General features: G+C 48.6%; 1 protein-coding gene across 3 annotated transcripts in view; it reads right to left on the bottom strand.

The window, feature by feature from the left end:
• The window catches only part of IFT56 (intraflagellar transport 56), a 417,739-nt gene that overhangs the window by 60,612 nt on the left and 334,558 nt on the right, over window positions 1-22,569 (bottom strand). For all 3 annotated transcript variants that reach the window (XM_063940415.1, XM_063940414.1, XM_063940413.1), the window contains 2 exons: window positions 15,948-16,036; window positions 15,101-15,184 (listed from right to left, as the gene is read on the bottom strand). In XM_063940415.1, coding sequence (XP_063796485.1) covers window positions 15,101-15,184; window positions 15,948-16,036 — 173 coding nt within the window. The remainder of the gene's footprint in view (window positions 1-15,100; window positions 15,185-15,947; window positions 16,037-22,569) is intronic.

The raw sequence follows: 22,569 nt of genomic DNA on the forward strand, positions 1-22,569 counted from the left end.
AAGAGTAGCACGCTGAGTGAAATACCCAGTAATGAGGCAACCACGCAGCAGCAACATGCACACACACACACACACACACACACACACATCTATAGTCACGAGCGTACCATGCAGAAATTATGCACCATAAAACTGCACTGGACTAGCAATACAAAGTAATATATGGCTATATGTGTAAACAATAGATATAAAAAACACAGTAAAGCCTGGATGTATATCACAAGGTGTTTGTACCACACAACCCTGAATGTATGCACTCTTTCTTAACTAACACTGTCCCAGTGACAGGTAGAATACTTAAGTGTCCTGTAGGAAACACAGCACTGGCAATCAGGCGGATCCACAGAGAAGGATTTGCCCCAGCAGTCCCAGGAACAGCTCAGCTTAATCTGTGATGGCCGTTGATCAGGAGTGAAGGAGAGGAAAGCAACTACACGGCGGGAACATTCATAGAAATGGTGCCCTGGGGCTGGGGGGAGGGGCGACAGGTCCGACCTGCTCCCCCTGCTGGCATCCCCACTGGGCGCTGCGGGCAGCTTAAAATGGGGTATTTGTACAATAAAATCCCCCCAGACCTGTGACCTTGAGTGTCCCTGGTGGCTAGTGGAGCGGCTGCCCAGTAATCAGTGTCCACGGCTGCGCTGGATCGCGGTAAAGTGCGGGGCACAGAAACCCCTTACCTCCCCCGTAGCTGCGGCCCCACGATCCAGGACAGCGGCGTGTGTGTGACTCACGTTTAGAAGGAACCAGCGCCTCCGCTGCAGTGACCCGGCAAACAGGACGCGGGAGTATACAGCGCCTCTGGGTGAGAGGGAGCTGCAAGCAGAAAAGTCTGTGAGACTGCCTGCTGCAGCCCTTGAAGTCTTTTGTAGAAAAATCTTCTGTCATTTAAGCTATCAATAGACTGCCTCAGGCAGCCCTCCTATTAAGTGCCTGCTTACTGCATGGCACCAACTTACAAACTGAGCTCCTGTGCATGGGGGCGGGGTTATAGAGGAGGCGGCGCTGTGCATCTTGGGAACAGTCAAAAGCTTTTAGCCTGCTGGTGTCTCGGATCAAGTTCCTACTCTACACCCCGATGTTAATCCTTGTGGAGCCCAGTGTACCCCGCAGCAGAAATAGGATTTTAATCACCTACTGGTAAATCCTTTTCTCGTAGTCCGTAGAGGATACTGGGGTTCCATTTAGTACCATGGGCTATAGACAGGTCCATTAGGAGCCACGGGCACTATAAGAATTTGATAGTGTGGGCTGGCTCTTCCCTCTATGCCCCTCCTACCATACTTTGAGTGAAGGATAAATAAGGATAGTGGTGAGATTCTGAACCAGCACACACAACAAGAGGAAAGCCAAACTAACCAAACTTGAAACAGGAACAGCAACGGATGAACCAACATTACTTAACTAAGTAACAGTGAAGGAAAAACGAAGCACCAGGCGGGCGCCCAGTATCCGCTACGGACTACGAGAAAAGGATTTGCCGGTAGGTAATTAAAATCCTATTTTCTCTTGCATCCTAGAGGATACTGGGGTTCCATTTAGTACCATGGGGATGTACCAAAGCTCCCAAACCGCGTGGGAGAGTGCTGAGGTTCCTGCAGAACTGATTGACCAAACTGAAGGTCCTCAGGGGCCATAGTAACGAACTTGTAGAACCTAGCAAATGTGTACTGACCAAGTAGCTGCTCTGCAGAGCTGTAAAGCCGAGACACCCCGGGCAGCCGCCCTGAAAGAACCCACTGACCTAGTAGAGTGGGCCTGTACAGATTTTGGACATAACCTGCGGTGGAATAAGCATGCTGGATAGTAAGCCTGATTCAGCGTGCAATTGTTTGTTTTGAAGCAGGACACCCAATTTTATTGAGATCATGAAGAACAAACAGCGAGTCCGATTTTCTGTGACGAGCTGTTCGCTTTACATACACCTTCCAGGCCCTCACAACATCCAAAGACTTTGAAGTAGCAGAGGTGTCGTTAACAACCGGAACCACAATAGATTGGTTGATGTGAAACGCAGACACCACATTAGGAAGAAATTGCTGATGAGTTCTGAGTTCAGCTCTGTCCTCATGGAAAATGAAATAGGGACTTTTGTGAGAAAACGCCCCTAGCTCCGACACGTCTTACTGAAGCCAAAGCCAACAGTGTGACGGTCTTCCAAGTAAGATATTTTACGTCCACCTCCTGTAAACGGTTCAAACCAATCCGATTGGAGGAACTGCAGCACCACATTGAGATCCCAAGGTGCCGTGGGAGTCACAAAAGGAGGTTGGATGTGCAGAACACCTTTCAAGAAAGTCTGGACCTCAGGGAGAGAAGCCAATTGTCTCTGAAAGAAAAAATTTACAAGGCCGAAATCTGGACATTTATGGAGCCCAGACGTAAGCCCACATCCACACCTGCCTGCAGAATAAGCAGGAAACGTCCCAGATAAAATTCTACCGCAGAATAATTTCTGCTCTCACACCAAGAGACGTATTTCTTCCAAATACGATGGTAATGCTTAGACGTTACCCCCATCCTGGCTTGGATCATAGTTGGGATAAACTTGTTAGGGATCCCTTTCCTGGCTAGAATCAGCCGTTCAACTTCCATGCCGTCAAATGTAGCCGCGGTAAGTGCTGATAGACGAACGGGCCCTGTTGCAGAAGATCCTTGCGAAGAGGTAGAGGCCACGGATCTTCGAAGAGCATCTCCAGAAGGTCCGCATACCAGGCCCTTCTTGGCCAGTGTGGAGAAATGGGTATTGCTTGAACCTTTTCCCTTTTTGTTCTCTTTAGAATTCTTGGGATCAGAGGAAGTGGAGGAAACACATACACCATCTGATAGACCCATGGAGTTGTCAGGGCGTCTACCGCCACTGCCTGTGGGTCTCTCGACCAGGAACAATACCGCCTGAGCTTCTTGTTGAGACGAGAGGCCATCATGTTGATCTGTGGATATCCCCATCGACATGTCAAGCACCTGAACCCTTCTGGGTGAAGGCCCCACTCCCCCGGTGCAGGTCGTGTCTGCTGAGGAAGTCTGCTTTCCAGTTGTCTACTCCCGGAATGAAGACCGCTGACAACGCCACAACTGGGGGGGGGGAGGGTTCTGCCCAGAGGAGAATTCTTGACACTTCCAACGTTGCTGCTCTGCTTTTCGTTCCACCCTGTCTGTTTATGTACGTCCCCGCCGTCACATTGTCCCACTGGATCTGAATGGCCCGATCTTGAAGTAGATGTGAGGCCTGCAGAAGGGCGTTGTATATGGCCCTGAGTTCCAGAATGTTGATTGGAAGGAGGACTTCCTGACTTGACCATCTTTCTTGATACTGCACCCCTTGGGTGACTGCTCCCCAACCTCTGAGGCTTGCGTCTGTGGTTAACAGAATCCAGTTCTAAATTCCGTACCTGTGACCCTCGACAAGGTGAGAAGACTGTAGCCACCACAGAAGGAAGATCCTGGCTTTTGGCAACAGACAGATCCTCTGGTGCATGTGAAGATGCGATCTTGCGTGAAACTTCTATATTGAAGCACCTCGTAAGCGGCCACCATTTACCCCAGAAGGCGAATGCATAGATGCACCGATATCCGGGTTGGCTTCAGGACATCCCGAACCATCGACTGGATTACCAAAGCCTTTTCCAACGGAAGGAACACTTTCTGCGACTTTGTGTCCAGTATCATTCCCAGGAATGGAAGCCTCCGTGTTTGCTCCAGGTAAGATTTCAGAAGGTTCAGAATCCACTAGTGATCCTGGAGAAGTTTGGTTGAGAGACCAATGTTGTCCAGCAACCTTTCCCTGGATGGTGCTTTTATCAGGAGATCGTCCAGGTATGGAATTATGTTCACTCCCTGTTTGCGGAGTAGAAACATTATCTCTGCCATCACCTTGGTGAACACCCTCGGTGCCGTGGAGAGACCAAATGGCAGGGCCTGGAACTGGTAGTGACAGTCCTGCAGTGCAAACCGTAGGTAAGCCTGATGAGGCGGCCAGATCGGAATGTGAAGGTACGCATTCTTGATATCCAGGGAAACTAGGAATTCCCCCTCCTCCAGACCTAAGCTTACTGCTCTCAGAGACTCCATCTTGAATATGAACACTTGTAAGTACGGGTTCAACGACTTGAGGTTCAGAATCGGCCTTACCGAACTGTCCGGCTTCGGTACTACAAACAGGTTGGAATAGTACAACGTGTTTTGCAGATGAGGTGGAATTGGAACAATATCTTGAGTCTGTACCAGTTTTTGGATGGCATGCTGTAAAGTTATACTTGCCTCTTGTGAAACTGGTAAGCCTGATTTGAAGAATCTGTGAGGTGGGAGCTATTGGAACTCCAGTCTGTAGCCCTGGGAAGTAAGATCCATGACCCAGGGATCCTGGCACGAACTTGACCAGATGTGACTGAAGAATCATAGTCAGGCTCCCACCTGACAGCCTTCCAGGCATTGCGGTCCACCGTCATACTGAAGGCTTTGAGGAAGCAGAGCCTGAGCTCTGTTCCTGAGCGCCTGCAGTTGCTGGTCTGCGTGGTTTACCTCTTGCGCCGCCGGAGGACGTAGAAGCACCTCTGGATTTGCACATGAACTTGGCCGTCCAAAAGGACTGTGTTAGGCGCCGCGTTGCCCGGCGCCTAGCAACTAGGGACGCCGGGCGCGCTGAGCCGCCGGGTCCCTAGCAACGCTAGGACGCCGTGCGCGCTGAGCCGCCGGGTCCCTAGCAACGCTAGGACGCCGGGCGCGCCGAGCCGCCGGGACCTTAGCAACGGGGACGCCACAGGCGGACCACGTTCCCCGTTGCTGGGTCAATTAATTAGTGTGCACACATGTTTCTCTGGTCGTGCAGCAAGGCAGCTGCACGACATTTATTGTAATTAGGTTCTGTACTCTGATTGGAGGATTCCCTGCTAAATGCCTTCTCAGGGTCTCACACAGACGCCGGTGATAGTTTCCTGCATGCTGCTCATGTTTGGTGAACGTCTGTTCCTGGTCTGCTGTGCCCGGTCGTTCCAGTCCTCTGAGTTCCTGAGTCTTGGTGTTTGTCATCTCATCCCAAGGAGTTCTCCTGGTCCTCAGTTACCTGTGACAGTCTATAGAGGATCTCGTTTGGTTTCGTGAGTGGCGGCTCTGCCGCGTGCTGCGGCCTAGGCCGCTTCATATTGTTTTCTGGTTTTGGAGCATTTGCGGAGGTATCCGCTTCCACAGTCCTCTCCGGTACTCGGCGGTGCCGTGTAGGAGAGTGGACAAGTGGAGTATTTTTGGTTGTTCTTTTCCCTGGCGGTAATCGCGCATACTTTAGTTTTAGGTTTGTTAGTAGCCCCTGGCCTTGTTGTTTAGTTAGAGGGCCCCTTGTTATCACCCTGTCTCGGTTCACTCTTTGTCTCTCAATAAGACCTGAGGGGGCATCGGAGTTGGGCAGACGTAATCCGCCCTTCAAACGCGGCTGCCATGGGCCCAAGACACCATAGTCTCGCAAGAGTGTACTGACAGCACGGGCGAGACAACGGAGATAGGGTGCCAGGGGCTATTCCCATTCCTTTCCCCATTCCCAGCATTACGTTCTGGTATTCAGGTCCCTTCAAGATCACCCCAGACCTGAGTATTAGAATCATAACAGACTGCAACTTAGAAGCTGAATAAGTTTTCTTGGTTGACGGGGCTGCAGGAGGAACATACGTAGACTTACCCGCAGTAGCTTTGGAGATCCATTTGTCTAGTTCATCTCCAAACAAGGCCTCTCCTGTGAATGGTAGGCCTTCCACGCCTTTCCTCGAGTCTGCGTAAGGAGTTCACTGGCGTAGCCACAAGCCTCTGTCCTCAACTATAAAGTTTGCAGAGTATTGTATATGCTGCAGGAGTAAAACAACATCCCCCCTAGGCAAGGAATCTAACCCCTCAATTAGGAAAAGATGAGAGCAACCTTTTAGGGATTTTAAATTTCTTATCGGGATTAACCCATGGCTCTTCAAACAGGGTATTCAATTCCTTTGACGCAGGAAAAGTGACTAAGGACTTCTTTTTTACATTAAAATAAGATTCCTCACCCTCCTCTGACACCTTATCAGGAATATGCAGAACATCTCTGAAAGCCTCTATAAGAGCCTCTATTCCCTGTGACAGAGCTGCATCCCCCACTCTGAGTCCACCTCCCTCTCCTCCATGTCTGACCAGTCAATGTCAGACTGCAGGATATGGGCCAGAGATCGCTTTTGCGGACAAATGGGAGGGGATTGAGACGCTGTTTTGGGGTGTCTCTGTTCATCCACAGTCTGTTTTAAGTATTGCGTCTCTTTCTCATTGCGGGACAATTTTGTAGAAATAGTGGAGATCATTTCTTTAAGAGAATTAACCCACTCCGGTTCAGCCCCGCTATTCTGGGAAGGTGCACTGCCCTGAGTACCCAGTAGTGAGCCCCCTGGTGAGGAAATACACTCCGCTGTACATGAAACACACGCCTGACATAATGTAAATGTAACAAAGCACACACACACACACACACAAAGGTTAAGCACAATTTTACCCACAAAGAGCCCTTTATGGAGACACAGAGTTGTTGGAGCCAGCCCCCACCGCGCCCTCACTGCTAATGCCAAGCTTAGCTGGGTCGCAGACCAAGTACCCTGATAGGGGACTTAGTACACTAATAGTCGCTCCCCCCCTGCTATGACCCCCTGGTACCGCTGAGGTAATTTTGAATCGTGCTGTGAGCTGCTGGATCCTCTCATATTGAAGCCCCGCCCCTTCAATGGCGCACGGTCTTCCCGCTTTTTTTTATACTGGCTGAGGTAATTTTTGTGATTAAAATGGAGCAGAACCGTTATAAGGCTGTGTTTGTCAGTTTGGGTACTGTGTACAGAGACGCAGTTGTGTACTGTGTCCGGAGATGCATTCCGCCCCATTGAGAAGCCGCACGTCTCCGTACCCTTGTGCCGCCATAATGGCTGGCGCCCCGCTAACCGGGACGCCGGCTCAGTACTCAACACTCTTCATTCTTATGGCTCTGTTAGGGGTGGTGGCGTGCTGCAGGAATGTATACTCGCCGTGGTGGGGCTTGCGAATAGTTCCCTCAGGAACTCAGTGTCCTGTCAGCAGGGAACAGGACCATTAACCTTTTAAAAGGTTGGGCCGTCCCTCCCCCTTAAGTCCCACGAAGCAGGCAGGCTGATGCCAACCAGCCCTGCCTGAAAATAACAAACATTTAAATAAAGGCAGAAAACTCTTCAGGAGCTTCCATCAACATGACCGGCTCCTCCGGGCACATTTTCTAAACTGAGTCTGGTAGGAGGGGCATAGAGGGAGGAGCCAGCCCACACTATCAAATTCTTAAAGTGCCCATGGCTCCTAGTGGACCAGTCTTTACCCCAGGTTACTAAATCGGACCGCAGTATACTCTAGGACGTAAGAGAAAAGTGAAAAATGTTACATAAATAAAAAACAAACAGTGTGTTAAAAATAAATGAAGATGGTGATGCCCCAAAGAGGCCCAGCTACAGAAATCCAAGGAGCCCCACACCCCACAAGTTCACGCCTCAACTGACTTGCTATATAATTATAAAGATCTTACTTGTGGCTTTTGTGCAGGTAGAATATGCTAGGTCCCAATTTAAAAGCCTCAGATGCAGTGGACGGGGTGCCAATCCAGAATGAAGGAGCCCCAAGCCTTTAAGGTGTGCATACACACACATAATAATGAATATATTGGAGGCCAGGTGCCTGGACGGGTGGTCTTCAGTATACCGGCGGTCCAGCATACCGGCGCCGGGAGCCCGACAGCCGGCATACCGACACTTATTCTCCCTCGTTGGGGTCCACGACCCCCCTGGAGGGAGAATAAAATAGTGTGGCGTGCGTAGCGAGCCCGCAAGGGGCTCATTTACGCTCGCCACACTGTCGGTAAGCCGGCGGCCGGCCTTCCGGCGCCGGTATACTGGTCGCCGGGAGGCCGGCCGCCGGCAGATCGTAGTGAACCCGCCTGGACTGCACACCCTGGCTACTTATAATGGGATGTGCTAACTAGCTGGAACTGGGATTCCAGCTGCAGATTGTCTGCCTGCTTATCCCTCTACAGGAGTTAACATCAGCTCAGGAACCAGTGAGAGAAATAAGAAGCAACAAGCTTGATCCAATTACCTGACGGGCTGTATTTCCCCAATCCTGATCTAGTTGGCGATAGTTTTTGTATGTTAAAAAAAAAAAAGTTTTTTTTAACTTAAAAGTGCAACAAGCAGTCACAACATGGAATAAATTACAGGATCCAACTTTGAATTTTTATATTTCAGCTCCAAAATAGCATGGATATATATTCTCTATAGCTATAGAAGTTACAAAATAAGCAATCCTGGGAGTGTGTTGTGTAACTTGCATGCAGGGAATTTTTAAAAGAAGTCATGTACATTACTGGGATCAATGTCTAGAAAATTTTCAGTAGGTGTCGAGTACGGAGAGCGTGACCATATTATATGAGGAACATATAAGCTTGTAGGGGTTGAGTTTGGAGCAGAGCAAAGCAGAGCAACTAGCTCTGCACCTTGGCAAAAACTACGCAGCACCATACCCTCCAACTGTACCTTTTTGGCAGGTATGGTACCTTTTTTATGGTCTGTACCTGCCAAAAAGGGCTTTGTACCAATTTTTCACTCTCCAAATTAACATTGAAGGTATAGGAAAGGGAGCGTGGCCACACCCCCTTTACCCATGGGCACGCCTCCTTTCCTAATTTGTAACGGTTTTCATGTGTAAAATGTTGGAGGGTATGCAGCAATGCAGGTGGGGCAGGTTTAAAATGTGCAGAAAGATCTGTGGAGCAGAGAAGTGATAAAGTGGATGGTGATAACGCACCAGCCAGTCAGCTCCTAAAGGGGCCTATACACAGGACAATATTTTTTCCGATACGGACTAGAAGTCCATATCGGAAGAAAATATAGTGCTTATCGCACTGTGTGGACACTCCTTGCGATGCCGATGCGCAGTGTCGCAGGATCATAACCGCAAGTAAAAATAGACTGTGCAGGCAGCCCAACATTGACTAAATCAGTGGTGCCGGGCTCTCGCCACATCGAATAGTCAATGTCGGGCATTTCCTGCATCGCGCCGTGTGTATCCAGCATAACTGTCATTTTTCAAACCCAGCCTGTAACTTGACAGTTAGGAGCTGATTGGCTGGTGAATTATCACCTTTCACTTTATCACTTCTCCAGACTTAATACATCTGCCCTTATATTTAAGAGTGGTGTATCCAAACTCAAATCTGTCCTGTAATTGTGGGCTGCATGCATCAGCAGCCAGTATTTACCCTGCATTCAAAAGCAATAAATGTATTTGCACCCCTTGTATTGCAACATGGTTTGTTCCAGATACAAAGCTACTTCCTTTTTCTCATACGTCCTAGAGGATGCTGGGGACACTTCAAGAACCATGGAGTATAGACAAGATCCGCAGGAGACATGGGCACTTTAAGACTTTCAAAGGGGTGTGAACTGGCTCCTCCCTCTATACCCCTCCTCCAGACTCCAGTTTAGAATCTGTGCCCAGTGAGACTGGATGCACACTGAGGAGCTCTCCTGAGTTTCTCTGAAAAATACTTTTGTTAGGTTTATTATTTTCAGGGAGACCTGCTGGCAACAGGCTCCCTGCTTCGTGGGACTGAGGGGAGAGAAGCAGACCTACTTCTGTGAGTTTCAAGGCTCTGCTTCTTTGGCTACAGGATACCATTAGCTCCTGAGGGTCTGAACGCTAGGTACGCCTAGATGCTCGTTCCCGGAGCCCGCCGTCACCCCCCTTGCAGAGCCAGAAGTCAGAAGACAGGTGAGTAGAGGAAGACCAGAAGACTTCATTGATGGCTTTGAGGTACATCACAGCGGCTGCGCTGCGCGCCATGCTCCAACACACAGCTGCACTACAGGGTGCGGGGAGGGGCGCCCTGGGCAGCATTAAAAACCTCATATAAGACTGGCAAGGTGGTTTTTAAGTGCCAAGGCGCTAAATCCGAACTCCCGCCAGTATAAATATTTAAAAAAATAGCGATGCTGAAGTGCACCATTAAGGGGGCGGGGCTTAGCCCTCACAGCTCTCATTAGCGCCATTTTCTCTTCACAGAGCTGCAGAGACGCTGGTCCTTCCTCTACACTGCTGTATCAAGTAACAGGCTGCAAAGCGGGGGGGGCTCACAGTTATTTTGGTGCTATATATGTATTTATAAAAGCGCTAACAGGTCTGAGGCTTTGTATAAGGGTTTTCAGAGCTGGGATAAGCGCTGGGTTGTGAGCTGGCAAACTCCCTCTGTGTTTCTCTGACAGGCTTTACTGTGGGTCTGTCCCCTATATGCCCAGTGTGTCTGTAGGTGTCGGTATGTCTGAGGCTGAGTGCTCTTCTCAGGAGGAGGCTGGATTAGGGACAGAAACGGCTGTGGGAGTGACCATGTCGGCACCGCCGACTCCTGATTGGGTAAATGTTTTGAGTGCTTTAAATGAAAATGTGGCTTTATTAAATAAAAGATTGGATAACTCTGAGTCTCAGAACCAGGCATGGAAAAAATCCGTGGAGGATGTGTTGTCACAGGTCCAGACCCCCTCGGGGTCACAAAAGCGTTCATTTAACCAGATAGCAGATACAGATACCGACACGGACTCTGACTCTAGTGTCAACTATAGTGATGCCAGATTAAATCCTAAACTGGCTAAGAGCATTCAGTACATGATTGTGGCGATAAAAGACGTGTTACATATCACGGAGGATCCTGCAGTTCCTGATACAAGGGTCTGTATGTATAAAGGAAAGAAACCTGAGGTAACGTTTCCTCCCTCTCATGAACTGAACTCGCTTTTTGAAAAGGTTTGGGAAAATCCTGACAAGAAGTTTCAGATTCCCAAGAGAATTCCGGTGGCGTAACCGTTCCCCTCTGGGGATAGGGAAAAGTGGGAGTCACCCCCCACTGTAAACAAGGCTCTGTCACGACTATCCAAAAAGGTGGCGCTTCCGTCCCATGACACGACAGCCCTAAAGGAACCTGCGGATCGTAAGCAGGAAAATACATTGAAATCCATTTATGTCACTACAGGTACGCTGCTCAGACCTGCCGTTGCTTTGGCGTGGGTGAGTAGCGCTATTGAAAAGTGGGCAGATAACTTGTCATCTAAGATAGATACCCTGAATAGGGATAGCATTCTTTTGACACTGGGTTATATCAAGGACGCTGTAGCCTACCTAAAGCCATGGCAGTCTCAGCTAGAAGAGCATTGTGGATTCATCAATGGAATGCTGATGCCGACTCTAAGAAGGCTATGGAGTCTCTGCCGTATAAAGGTGGTGTCTTGTTTGGTGACGGCCTCACTGACCTGGTATCTACGGCTACCGCGGGTAAGTCATAATTTTTACCTTATGTTCCTGCACAACAAAAGAAAACGCAAAACTATCAGATGCAGTCCTTTCGGCCCAATAAATACAAGAAAGGGCGATGTTCTTCCTTCCTTGCTTCTAGAGGAAGTGGAAAGGGAAAAAGGTCACCGGCTGTGGCAGGTTCCCAGGAGCAGAAGTCCTCTCCGGCTTCTGCCAAATCCACCTCTGCGGGAGTCCGCACCAGTGGGGGCACGACTCCAACTCTTCAGTCAGGTCTGGGTTCGTTCGGCCCTAGACCCATGGGTGTTAGAAATAGTGTCCCAAGGGTACAAACTGGAGTTTCAAGACGTTCCCCCTCGGCGATTTTTCAAATCAGCCTTACCAGCTTCTCTTCCGGACAGGGAGGTAGTATGCGATGCAATGCAAAAGCTGTGTCAAAATTAAGTCATTGTCAAGGTGCCCCCGTCACAACAAGGAGAAGGTTTTTATTCGAGCCTCTTCGTGGTCCCGAAGCCGGACGGCTCGGTCAGACCAATTCTGAACCTAAAATCACTCAATTTCTATCTGAGAAAATTCAAATTCAAGATGGAATCTCTCCGAGCAGTGATCTCCAGTCTGGAGGAAGGGGATTATATGGTGTCGGTCGACATAAAGGATGCCTACTTACACGTCCCCATATATCCTCCGCATCAGGCTTACCTGAGGTTTGCGATTCAGGATTGTCATTACCAATTTCAGACGTTGCCGTTTGGTCTATTCACGGCTCCGAGGGTTTTCACCAAAGTTATGGTGGAAATGATGGTTCTCCTGCGCAAGCAAGGAGTCACAATTATCCCGTACTTGGATGATCTCCTGATAAAGGCGAGATCCAGGGACCGATTACTGCAAAGCATTACGATTTCCCGGACAGTTCTGCAACAACATGGTTGGCTCCTGAACTTGCCAAAGTCACAGTTGAGTCCGACGAAATTACTATCGTTTTTGGGAATGATTCTGGACACAGAATTACAGAGAGTTTTTCTTCCAGAAGAGAAGGATCTGGAAATTCAGAGTCTGGTCAAACAAATTCTGAAGCCAGCGAGTGTGTCGATCCATCAATGCACTCGATTGCTGGGGAAGATGGTGGCGGCCTACGAGGCCATTCCATTTGGCAGATTCCATGCCAGAGTGTTTTCAGTGGGATCTGTTGGACAAGTGGTCCGGGTCCCATCTGCACATGCACCGACAGATAATCCTGTCATCCAAGACCAGAATCTCACTCCTGTGGTGGCTGCACAGCTCTCACCTCCTAGAGGGACACAGGTTCGGGATCCAGGACTGGATCCTGGTGACCACGGATGTGAGCCTCCGAGGCTGGAGTGCAGTCACACAGGGGGAAAATTTCCAGGGAAGATGGTCAAGCCAGGAAGCTTGTCTACACATAAACATTCTGGAATTAAGGGCCATTTACAACGGCCTTCTACAAGCGGAACATCTTCTTCGCGATCTGCCCGTCTTGATTCAATCGGACAACATAACAGCATAACCGCCAGGGCGGAACGAAGAGCAGAGCGGCAATGGCAGAAGCCACAAAAGTTTTCCGCTGGGCGGAAAGGCATGTAAGCGCTCTGTCAGCTGTCTTCATTCCAGGTGTGGACAACTGGGAAGCAGACTTCCTCAGCAGACACGATCTCCATCCAGGAGAGTGGGGTCTGCATCAAGAGGTCTTTGCAGAACTCACAAGTCATTGGTGAATTCCTCAAATAGACATGATGGCGTCTCGCCTCAACAAGAAACTTCCAAGATATTATTCCAGGTCGAGGGACCCTCAAGCAATAGCGGTGGACACCCTAGTGACACCGTGGGTTTATGTGTTCCCTCCGATTCCACTCATTCCAAAAGTGATAAAGATCATAAGAAGAAGAAGGGTTCATGCAATCCTCATTGTTCCAGACTGGCCAAGGAGGGCCTGGTATCCAGATCTTCAGGGATTGCTCATAGGAGATCCCTGGCCTCTTCCTCTACGAGAGGATCAGTTACAGCAGGGGCCGTGCATGTACCAAGACTTACAGCGGCTTCGTTTGACGGCTTGGAGGTTGAACGCCGGATCCTAGCCCAAAAGGGTATTCCCAGTGAAGCCTTTCCCACACTTCTTCAGGCTAGAAAAGAAGCAACGGCGAACATTATCACCATATTTGGAGAAAATATGTGTCTTGGTGTGAATCCAAGAAGGCTCCTACGGAAGAATTTCAGCTGGGCTGTTTTCTCCATTTTCTGCAAGCAGGTGTGGATGCGGGCCTAAAGTTAGGCTCAATTAAAGTACAAATTTCGGCCTTGTCAATTTTCTTTCAAAAAGAACTGGCCTCCCTTCCGGAAGTTCAGACTTTCGTGAAATGCGTGCTGCACATCCAACCTCCCTTTGTGCCCCCGGTGGCACCATTGGATCTCAACGTGGTGTTGCAGTTCCTGCAATCTCATTGGTTTGAACCTTTACGTAAGGTAGAGTTGAAATTCGTCACTTGGAAAGTGATCATGCTGTTGGCCTTGGCCTCTGCGAGGCGGGTGTCTAAATTGGCGGCTTTGTCTCACAAGAGCCCCTATTTGATCTTCCATGAGGATAGAGCGGAGTTCAGAACTCGTCAGCAATTTCTGCCAAAAGTGGTGTCATCGTTTCACATAAACCAACCTATTGTGGTGACAGTGGCTAATGACGCCTTAGCGGAATCGAAGTCACTGTGGTCAGTGCTTTGAAAATGTATGTAGCCAGAACGGCTCAGATTAGGAAAACGGAGGCTCTGTTTGTCCTGTATGAACCAAACAAGATTTGGGCTCCTGCTTCCAAGCAGACTATTGCACGCTGGATCTGTAATACAATTCAGCAAGCTCATTCGACGGCTGGATTGCAGTTACTGAAATCGGTGAAGGCCCATTCTACCAGAAAGGTGGGCTCATCCTGGGCGGCTGCCCGAGGGGTCTCGGGTTTACAACTTTGCCGAGCAGCTACTTGGTCGGGTTCAAACACCTTTGCTAAGTTCTACAAGTTTGATACCCTGGCTGATGAGGACCTCATGTTTGGTCAATCGGTGCTGCACAGTCATCCGCACTCTCCCGCCCGTTCTAGAGCTTTGGTATAAACCACATGGTTCTTAAAGTGTCCCCAGCATCCTCTAGGACGTATGAGAAAATAGGATTTTAATACCTACCGGTAAATCCTTTTCTCTTAGTCCGTAGAGGATGCTGGGCGCCCGTCCCAGTGCGTACTGTATCTGCAGTTATTAGTTATGGTTACACACGTTGTGTTACGTTTATGGTCAGCCTGTTGCTGATGTTGTTCATGCCGTTGACTTGCGTTGTTGAATGCCATGTTGTATGGTGTGCTTGAGGTGTGAGCTGGTATGTATCTCACCTTAGTTTAACAATAAATCCTTTTCCTCGAAACGTCCGTATCCCTGGGCACAGTTCCTATAACTGGAGTCTGGAGGAGGGGCATAGAGGGAGGAGCCAGTTCACACCCCTTTGAAAGTCTTAAAGTGCCAATGTCTCCTGCGGATCCCGTCTATACCCCATGGTTCTTGAAGTATCCCCAGCATCCTCTACAGACTAAGAGAAAAGGATTTACCGGTAGGTATTAAAATCCTATTTTTTTTTGCTTTGCTGCCAAATCAGAATCTGCCCCATAGTAATAAGATGCTGGCATGAAACAGTCCATTAAGCTAAAATGAATTCTAGTGACTGACATAAATGTACAAAACAAGCAAAACTAAAGCACCCCATTCTGTTTACCCCGTACCTATATTCTACTTACCTCCTCAGCTTCTTTATAGTTTCCAGCTGCAGCTTTGGCTTGAGCATAGTTAAAGTTAAAAGAGTCATCACTGTAGAAGTAGCTCTGAATATATAAAGAACACAATCAATAAAATTTCTAATCCACTCAAATAAATGTAACCCAGCGTTAACAATTAAAATCCCAATAAAATCTACGCCGCACTTTATTTTCATGCTCAATAGCATAAAAATAGTGAATTGGCAAGTGCCGTCTCATCATTCAAATGTGCGTGGAATTTACAAGTAAAAGGAAAATTTTTAATTTGGTGCGAATTGCTGGGGAAATTTTTAATGGGCATGGTGGGTATCTGGCAGGTCTGTGGGGGTCTTACAACATTATAGCAAGATATGCATATGCAGAAGTACACTTATGCGTCCTACACACTGGGTGATAACACTGCAAGATATGAACGATCTCGTTCATTAATGAACGAGATAACATTCATATCTGTCAGTGTGGAGGCACCGGCGATGAACGATGTGCGGCCCTACGCTCGTTCATCGCTGGTTCTCCGTCGGCTGTGCATGCAGGCCAATATGGAAGAGATCGTCCATATTTGCCTGCACTTCTACGGAGCCGGGTGATGGGTGGAGTGAAGAAACTTCACTCCCCCCGTCACTGCACCCCCGCCGCCGGGTCGCCCGTCTGCCGTATCGGCGGTCGGGCAGCTCGGCTGCAAAACGCCGCCTCTGTAGGGCCCATTAGAAAAAGATGATGAAAGAGTACAAAGTAAGAGGCACATATTTCTGTATTGCGACTGCCCTCAATGAACTACCACTATTGTAAGGAAAAGTTGTAAGGTAAAGGGTCAGTAAAGTGTACTGACCTTAATAGAGTTAAGGTAGATCAAGACATCATCAAACTGGCGCAGTAGAAAGAAACAAGAGGCCATGCACTGTCTTCCAGGTATTGTATCTATTAAAGAAGATAACATGTTTTATAATCAGACATTTTCCAAAATTGCATGGTTTCACTGGAACATTTCATTATTCACATTAATTCTAGCCAAAAAAATGTGAAAATGCAATTCAACATTAATAGTAAAAAATGCCTTACATTATTAAACATTAATAGTAAAAATGCCTTACATTAATACACATGACTGTCTGTAACCGAGAACACAGGGTGCTATGGGAAGCATGCAATGAGATGGCTACATACCCTGTATCATTCCTGAGGACATTTGAACTCAGCTACTGAAATGCATCTGACCCCTATTCTAATCAACTACTTAATCGGCAACAAACTCACCGGAAAGGATCTAGCATATGAGGAACCAACACTAAGAACCATCACAACACTAAGGTATTATACAGAATACTGGTTTCACTGCGGGTAACCCTGAAGTTAATTCCTGTATGATGATAAAGGAACTTGACCTTGGCAGGGTTGGCGCAAATAGACTTCATGGTTAAAAATTTAGGATTTTCCACACACTTTCCAAAATTCTGGTGCTAGGTGGACTACATATCAGAGGTCTGCTGCTAGTGAAATAAGGGAGATTTTGCTTTGGACTTCCAAAATAGCAAAGCTAGACACAAGAATATATCACTGAACTGACCTGGAGGGGATAATTGGCAAAAAATAGGATTTTAATTACCTACTGGTAAATCCTTTTCTCATAGTCCGTAGGGGATACTGGGAATCCATTTAGTGCCATGGGGTATAGACAGGTCCACTAGGAGCCTTGGGCAGTTAAAGAATTTGATAGTGTGCGCTGGCTCCTCCCTCTATGCCCCTCCTGCCAGACTCAGTCTAGGAAACTGTGCCCGAGGAGACGGACATACTTTGAGAGAACGATAGATAAGGAAAGTGGTGAGATTATGAACCAGCACACACAAAACAAGAGGAAAGCCATGCTAACCAAACTTGAAACAGGAACAGCAACAGATGAACCAACCAGAATACTTAAACAAGTAACAGTACAGGAAGAACGGAGCACCGGGCGGGCCCCAGTATCCCCTACGGACTTCGAGAAAATAATTTACCGGTAGGTAATTAAAATCCTATTCTCTTACCTTTTTGGGGATACTGGGAATTAAATTAGTACCATGGGAATGTACCAAAGCTGCCAAACCAGGTGGGAGAGTGCTGAGATTCCTGCAGAACTGATTGACCAAACTCAAGATCCTCAGAGCCAAAATATCGAACTTGTAAAACTTTGTAAACGTATTCGAACCTGACCTAGTAGCTGCTCGGCAGAGCTGTAAAGCCGAGACACCCCGGGCAGCCGCCCAAGAAGAACCCACCAACCTAGTAGAGTGCGCCTGTATGGATTTTGGAACTGGCAATCCTGCGGTGGAATAAGCATGCTGGATAGTGAATCTGATCCAGCGTGCAATCGACTGCTTTGAAGCAGGACACCCAATTTTATTGGGATCATAGAGAACGAACAACGCGTCGAACTTTCTGTGACACGCTGTTCTCTTTACATACACCTTCAAAGCCCTCACAACATCCAAAGACTTTGAAGTAGCAGAGGTGTCCATAACAGCCGGAACCACAATAGGTTGGTTGATGTGATACGCGGACACCACCTTAGGAACAAATTTCTGACGAGTTCTGAGTTCGGATCTGTCCTCATGGAAAATTAAGCAGGGACCCTTGTGAGCCAACGCCCCTAGCTCTGACACACATCTTGCTTAAGCCAAGGCCAATGGTGTGACGGTCTTCAACGTAAGGTACTTTACATCAAACTCTTGTTACGGTTCAAACCAGTCTGATTGGAGGAACTGCAGCACCAAATTGAGATTCCAAGGTGCCGTGGGAGGCACAAAGGGAGGCTGGATGTGCAGAACACTTTTCAAGAACGTCTGGACCTCAGGGAGAGAAGACAATTTTTTCTGAAAGTAAACAGACAAGGCCAAAATCTGGACATTAATGGAGCCTAGGCGTAGGCCCACATCCACTCCCAACTGCAGAAAAAGCAGGAGACGTCCCAGATTAAATTCCATCGCAGAATATTGTCTGCTCTCACACCAAGAGACATACTTCTTCCATACACAATGGTAATGTTTAGACGTTACCCCCCTTCCTGGCTTGGATCACAGTCGGGATGACCTTGTCAGGCTAGAATCAGCCATTCAACTTCCATGCCATTCAGCGTAGCCACGGTAAGTCTTGATAGAAGAATTGGCCCTGTTGCAGGAGATCCTCGTGAAGAGGTAGAGGCCACAGATTTATCGATTAGCATCTCGAGAAGATGTAACAGGCCCTTCGAGGCCAGTCCAGCACAATGAGGATTGCTTGAACCTTTTCCCGTTTTATTCTCTTTAGAATTCTTGGGATCAGAGGAAGTGGAGGAACACGTAAACAAGATGGTAGACCCACGGAGTTGTCAGAGCGTCTCCCGCCACTGCTTGTGGATACCTCGACCTTGAACAGTACCGCTTGAGCTTCTTGTTGAGTCAAGAGGCCATCATGACAATCTGTGGATATCCTCACTCACGTGTCAACCACCGGAACACCTCCAGATGGAGGCCCCACTCCTCCGGGTGCAGGTCGTGTCTGCTGAGGAAGTCTGCTTCCCAGTTGTCTACTCCTAAAATGAAGACCGCCGACAACGCCATGGAAAATGAAGACCTCTGACATTGCTGCTCTGCTTTTCATTCCACTCTGTCAGTTTATGTACATTACTGCCGTCACATTGTCCGACTGGACCTGAATGGCCTGACTCCGAAGTAGATATGAGGCCTGCAGAAGGGCTTTGTATATTGCCCTGAGTTCCAGGATGTTTATTGGAAGGACGACTTCCTGACTTGACCATCTTCCTTAAAACTGCACCCCTTGGGTGACTGCTCCCCAACCTCTGAGGCTTGCGTCTGTGGTTAGCAGAATCCAATTCTGAATCCAGAATCTCCGATGCTCGATGAGGTGAGAAGTCTGTAGCCACCACAGAAGGGAGATCATGGCTCTTGGCGACAGACGGATCCTCTGGTGCGTGTGAACATGGGATCCGGACTATCTGTCCAACAGATCCAGCTGGAAGGGCCTCACATGAAACCTTCCGTACTGAAGCGCCTCGTAAGAGGCCACCATTTTCCCAAGAAGGCGAATGCACAGATGCACCGAGATCCGGGTTGGCTTCAGGACAGCCCGAACCATCGACTGGATTACCATAATCTTCTCCAAGGGAAGGAACACTCGGAGACTGTGTGTCCAGTATCATTCCCAGGAAAGAAAGCCTCTTGGTTCCAGGTGAGATTTTGGTAAGTACAGAATCCACCCGTGATCCAGGAGGAGTCTGGTAGATTGGCCAATGCTGTCCAACAACCGGTGCCTTTATCAGATTGTCCAGGTACGGAATTATGTTCACTCCCTGTTTGCAGAGTAGAAACATCATCTCTGCCATCACTTTGGTGAACACCCTCGGTGCCATGGAGAGACCAAAGGGCAGGGCCTGGAACTGGTAGTGACAGTCCTGCAGTGCAAACCGTAGATAAGCCTGATGAGGCGGCCAGATCGGAATGTGAAGGTACGCATCCTTGATATCCAGAGACACTAGGAATTCCCCCTCCTTCAGACCCGAGATCACCGCTCTCAGAGACTCCATCTTGAATTTGAACACTAGTAAGTATGAGTTCAATGACTTGAGGTTCAAAATCGGTCTTACCGAACCGTCCGGTTTCGGTACTACAAACAAGTTGAAATAATGGGGGTCATTCCGAGTTGATCGCTCAGTAGCAGTTTTTAGCAGCCGTGCAAACGCTATGCCGCCGCCCACTGGGAGTGTATTTTAGTTTTGCAGAATTGGGAACGAATGTATCGCAGAGCGCATGCAAAAATTTTTTGTGTAGTTTCAGAGTAGCTCAAAACCTACTCAGCGCTTGCGATCACTTCAGACTATTCACTTCCGGATTTAACGTCACACACCCGCCCAGCCACGCCTGCATTTTTCCTGGCACGCCTGCGTTTTTCCTAACACTCCCTGAAAACGGTCAGTTGCCACCCAGAAACGCCCACTTCATGTCAATCACTCTGCGGCAACCAGTGCGACTGAAATGCATCGCTAGACCCTGTGCAAAACTACATCGTTCGTTATGCCTGTATGTCGCGCATGCGCAGAACAGCCGTTTTTTTAGCCTGATCGCTGCGCTGCGAACAAATGCAGCTAGCGATCAACTCGGAATGACCCCCAATATCCCTTGTTTAGCAGATGAGGTGGAATTGGAACAATAACCTGAGTCTGTACCAGTTTTTGAATGGCATCCTGTAAGGTTAAACTTTCCTCTTGTGAAACTGGTAAGCCTGGTTTGAAGAATCTGTGAGGTGGGAGCTCCTGAAACTCCAGTCTGTAGCCCTGGGAAATAAGATCTATGACCCAGGAATCCTGGCACGAACCTGTCCAGATGTGACTGAAAAACTTTAGTCGGGCTCTCACTTGCTAGTCTTCCAGGCATTGCGGTCCACCGTCATACTGAAGGCTTTGAGGAAGCAGAGCTTGAGTTCTGTTCCTGTGAACCGGCAGTTGCAAGTTTGCGTGGTTTACCTCAGGATTAAACCACAGTCATTCAAACAGGGTATTTCGTTCCTTTGACACAGGAAAAGTGGCTGAGGATTTCTTTTTTTATATTAAAATAAGATTCCTCAGTCTCCTCTGTCACCTTATCAAGGATATGCAGAACTTCTCTGATAGCTTCAATGCGAGCCTATGTTCCCTGTGACAGAGTAGCCTCCCAACCTCTGAGTCCACCACCCCCTCCTCCATGTCTGACCATTCATCATCAGAGTCAGACTGCAGGGTATGGGCCAAAGGACGTTTTTGCTGACAAATGGCAGGGGACTGAGGCGCTGGTTTGGGTACCGAGTCTCTTTTTCGTAAACTCAGTCATAGATAGTCTTAAGTATTGCATCTATTTCTCATTGTGGGACAATTTAGTAGAAATATTGGAAATTATTCCCCTAATGGAGTCCAGCCAAGCTGGCTCTGCCCCGCTAGCCTTGGAAGGTACACTGCACTGAGTACACTGTAGTGAACCCCATGGAGAAGAGGAACACTGTGCCTTAGATGAAACACACTCTTTATCTGACATACTGTGACAGTGACAGCGCACACACACACACACACACACACACACACACACACACAGGTTAAATACACAATTACCCACAAAGAGCCCTTCCAGGGAGACACGGAGATAGTATGGAGCCAGCACACAGCGCCCTTACTGCTAATGTCAAGCTTAGCCGGGTCACAGACTAAGTCCCCAGATTGGGGACTTAGTACACTACCTCATCGGTACCAGGGGGTCATAGCAGGGGGGAGCGATTAGTAATCTGGAGTCTCTCCAGAGGAGATGCGCGTCCCTGTCTGTCAGCACCTGTGTCCACTGCAGAGGGAAAATATATCCCTGGTATAGAAGCTGGCATTATTCGCTCAGCTATATTGGATAATGTCTGTTCAAAAGAAGCCCATTGGGGTTCAACTTGAACCTGTGCCTGCCTTGGATTATTCAGGAGGCTTTGGTGAAAGCTAAAACTATTTGCACATAATCCATTTTGAAAACAAGGGTGTCATTCCGACCCGATCGCTCGCTTCAACGCAGCAATCTGGAAGGAACTGCGCATTTGCCGGCACATGCCGGAAGGCCATCGTTCCCTACCGATCGCCTCTGCCTGATTGGCAGGCAGAGGCGGTCGCAGGGCGAGGAGGGGGCACAACGGTGGCGTTTGGGGGCGTGGTCCGGCTAACGCAGGCGTGGCCGGACCGTGCGGGGGGCGGCCCGCAGCAGCTGCGTGATGTCACACGCAGCCGCTGTGACCAGGGGCAGCGACGAGCAACTCCCGGTCAGCCACAGGAGCTGCGCTGGCTTTAAACTTATTCAGACGCACAGCGAAAGAAAACAGCAGCAATAGTTTACAGACTCATATGCATCAGGCACTTATCCAGCTATTCATACTTAATGGTAGGTAGAGACTTAGTACTGTATAACCAGGCTCAGGAGAATGGGATACAGGGAGACTTCACCCCGCTTCCAGGATAGATCAATACATTAGTGAATGCTGAGTGGATGCAGACGCCAATAGTGTACACAAATGCCCAGTGAACCCACAGTGAACACAGCTGCCCAAGTGAATACTGACGCACAAGTCACACAGCCGCCTATGCTGCGACTGGGTCCTTTAGATATACAGTGTCTCAAACGGAAGCGGGAAATCAGTTCATGGCGGGAAACTCAAGAGTAAACTGGTCATGAACCGGGGGGAGGGGTGACCAGGGGAGCGTGTTACTCCACACTGCTGACATCAACCACAGGAATCGCGACCTCTCACTAATCCCTGGAGCCTATGACCCCTGGGGCCTAACGCTGGTGCACCCGAGGTGGCAGCCGCATCAGCAACTGTTCGGTAGTCTCCTTTCCGAAAACAGTGAGGCTGTGTCTTGCGTCTCTACAGCTAAGCGGTGCTGATGCCTTATCTTCTCCCCATGCTCTGGCCACAACCTGGTA

This window comes from Pseudophryne corroboree, chromosome 9 (genome assembly GCF_028390025.1).
Source record: "Pseudophryne corroboree isolate aPseCor3 chromosome 9, aPseCor3.hap2, whole genome shotgun sequence".
Classification (NCBI taxonomy): domain Eukaryota; kingdom Metazoa; phylum Chordata; class Amphibia; order Anura; family Myobatrachidae; genus Pseudophryne; species Pseudophryne corroboree.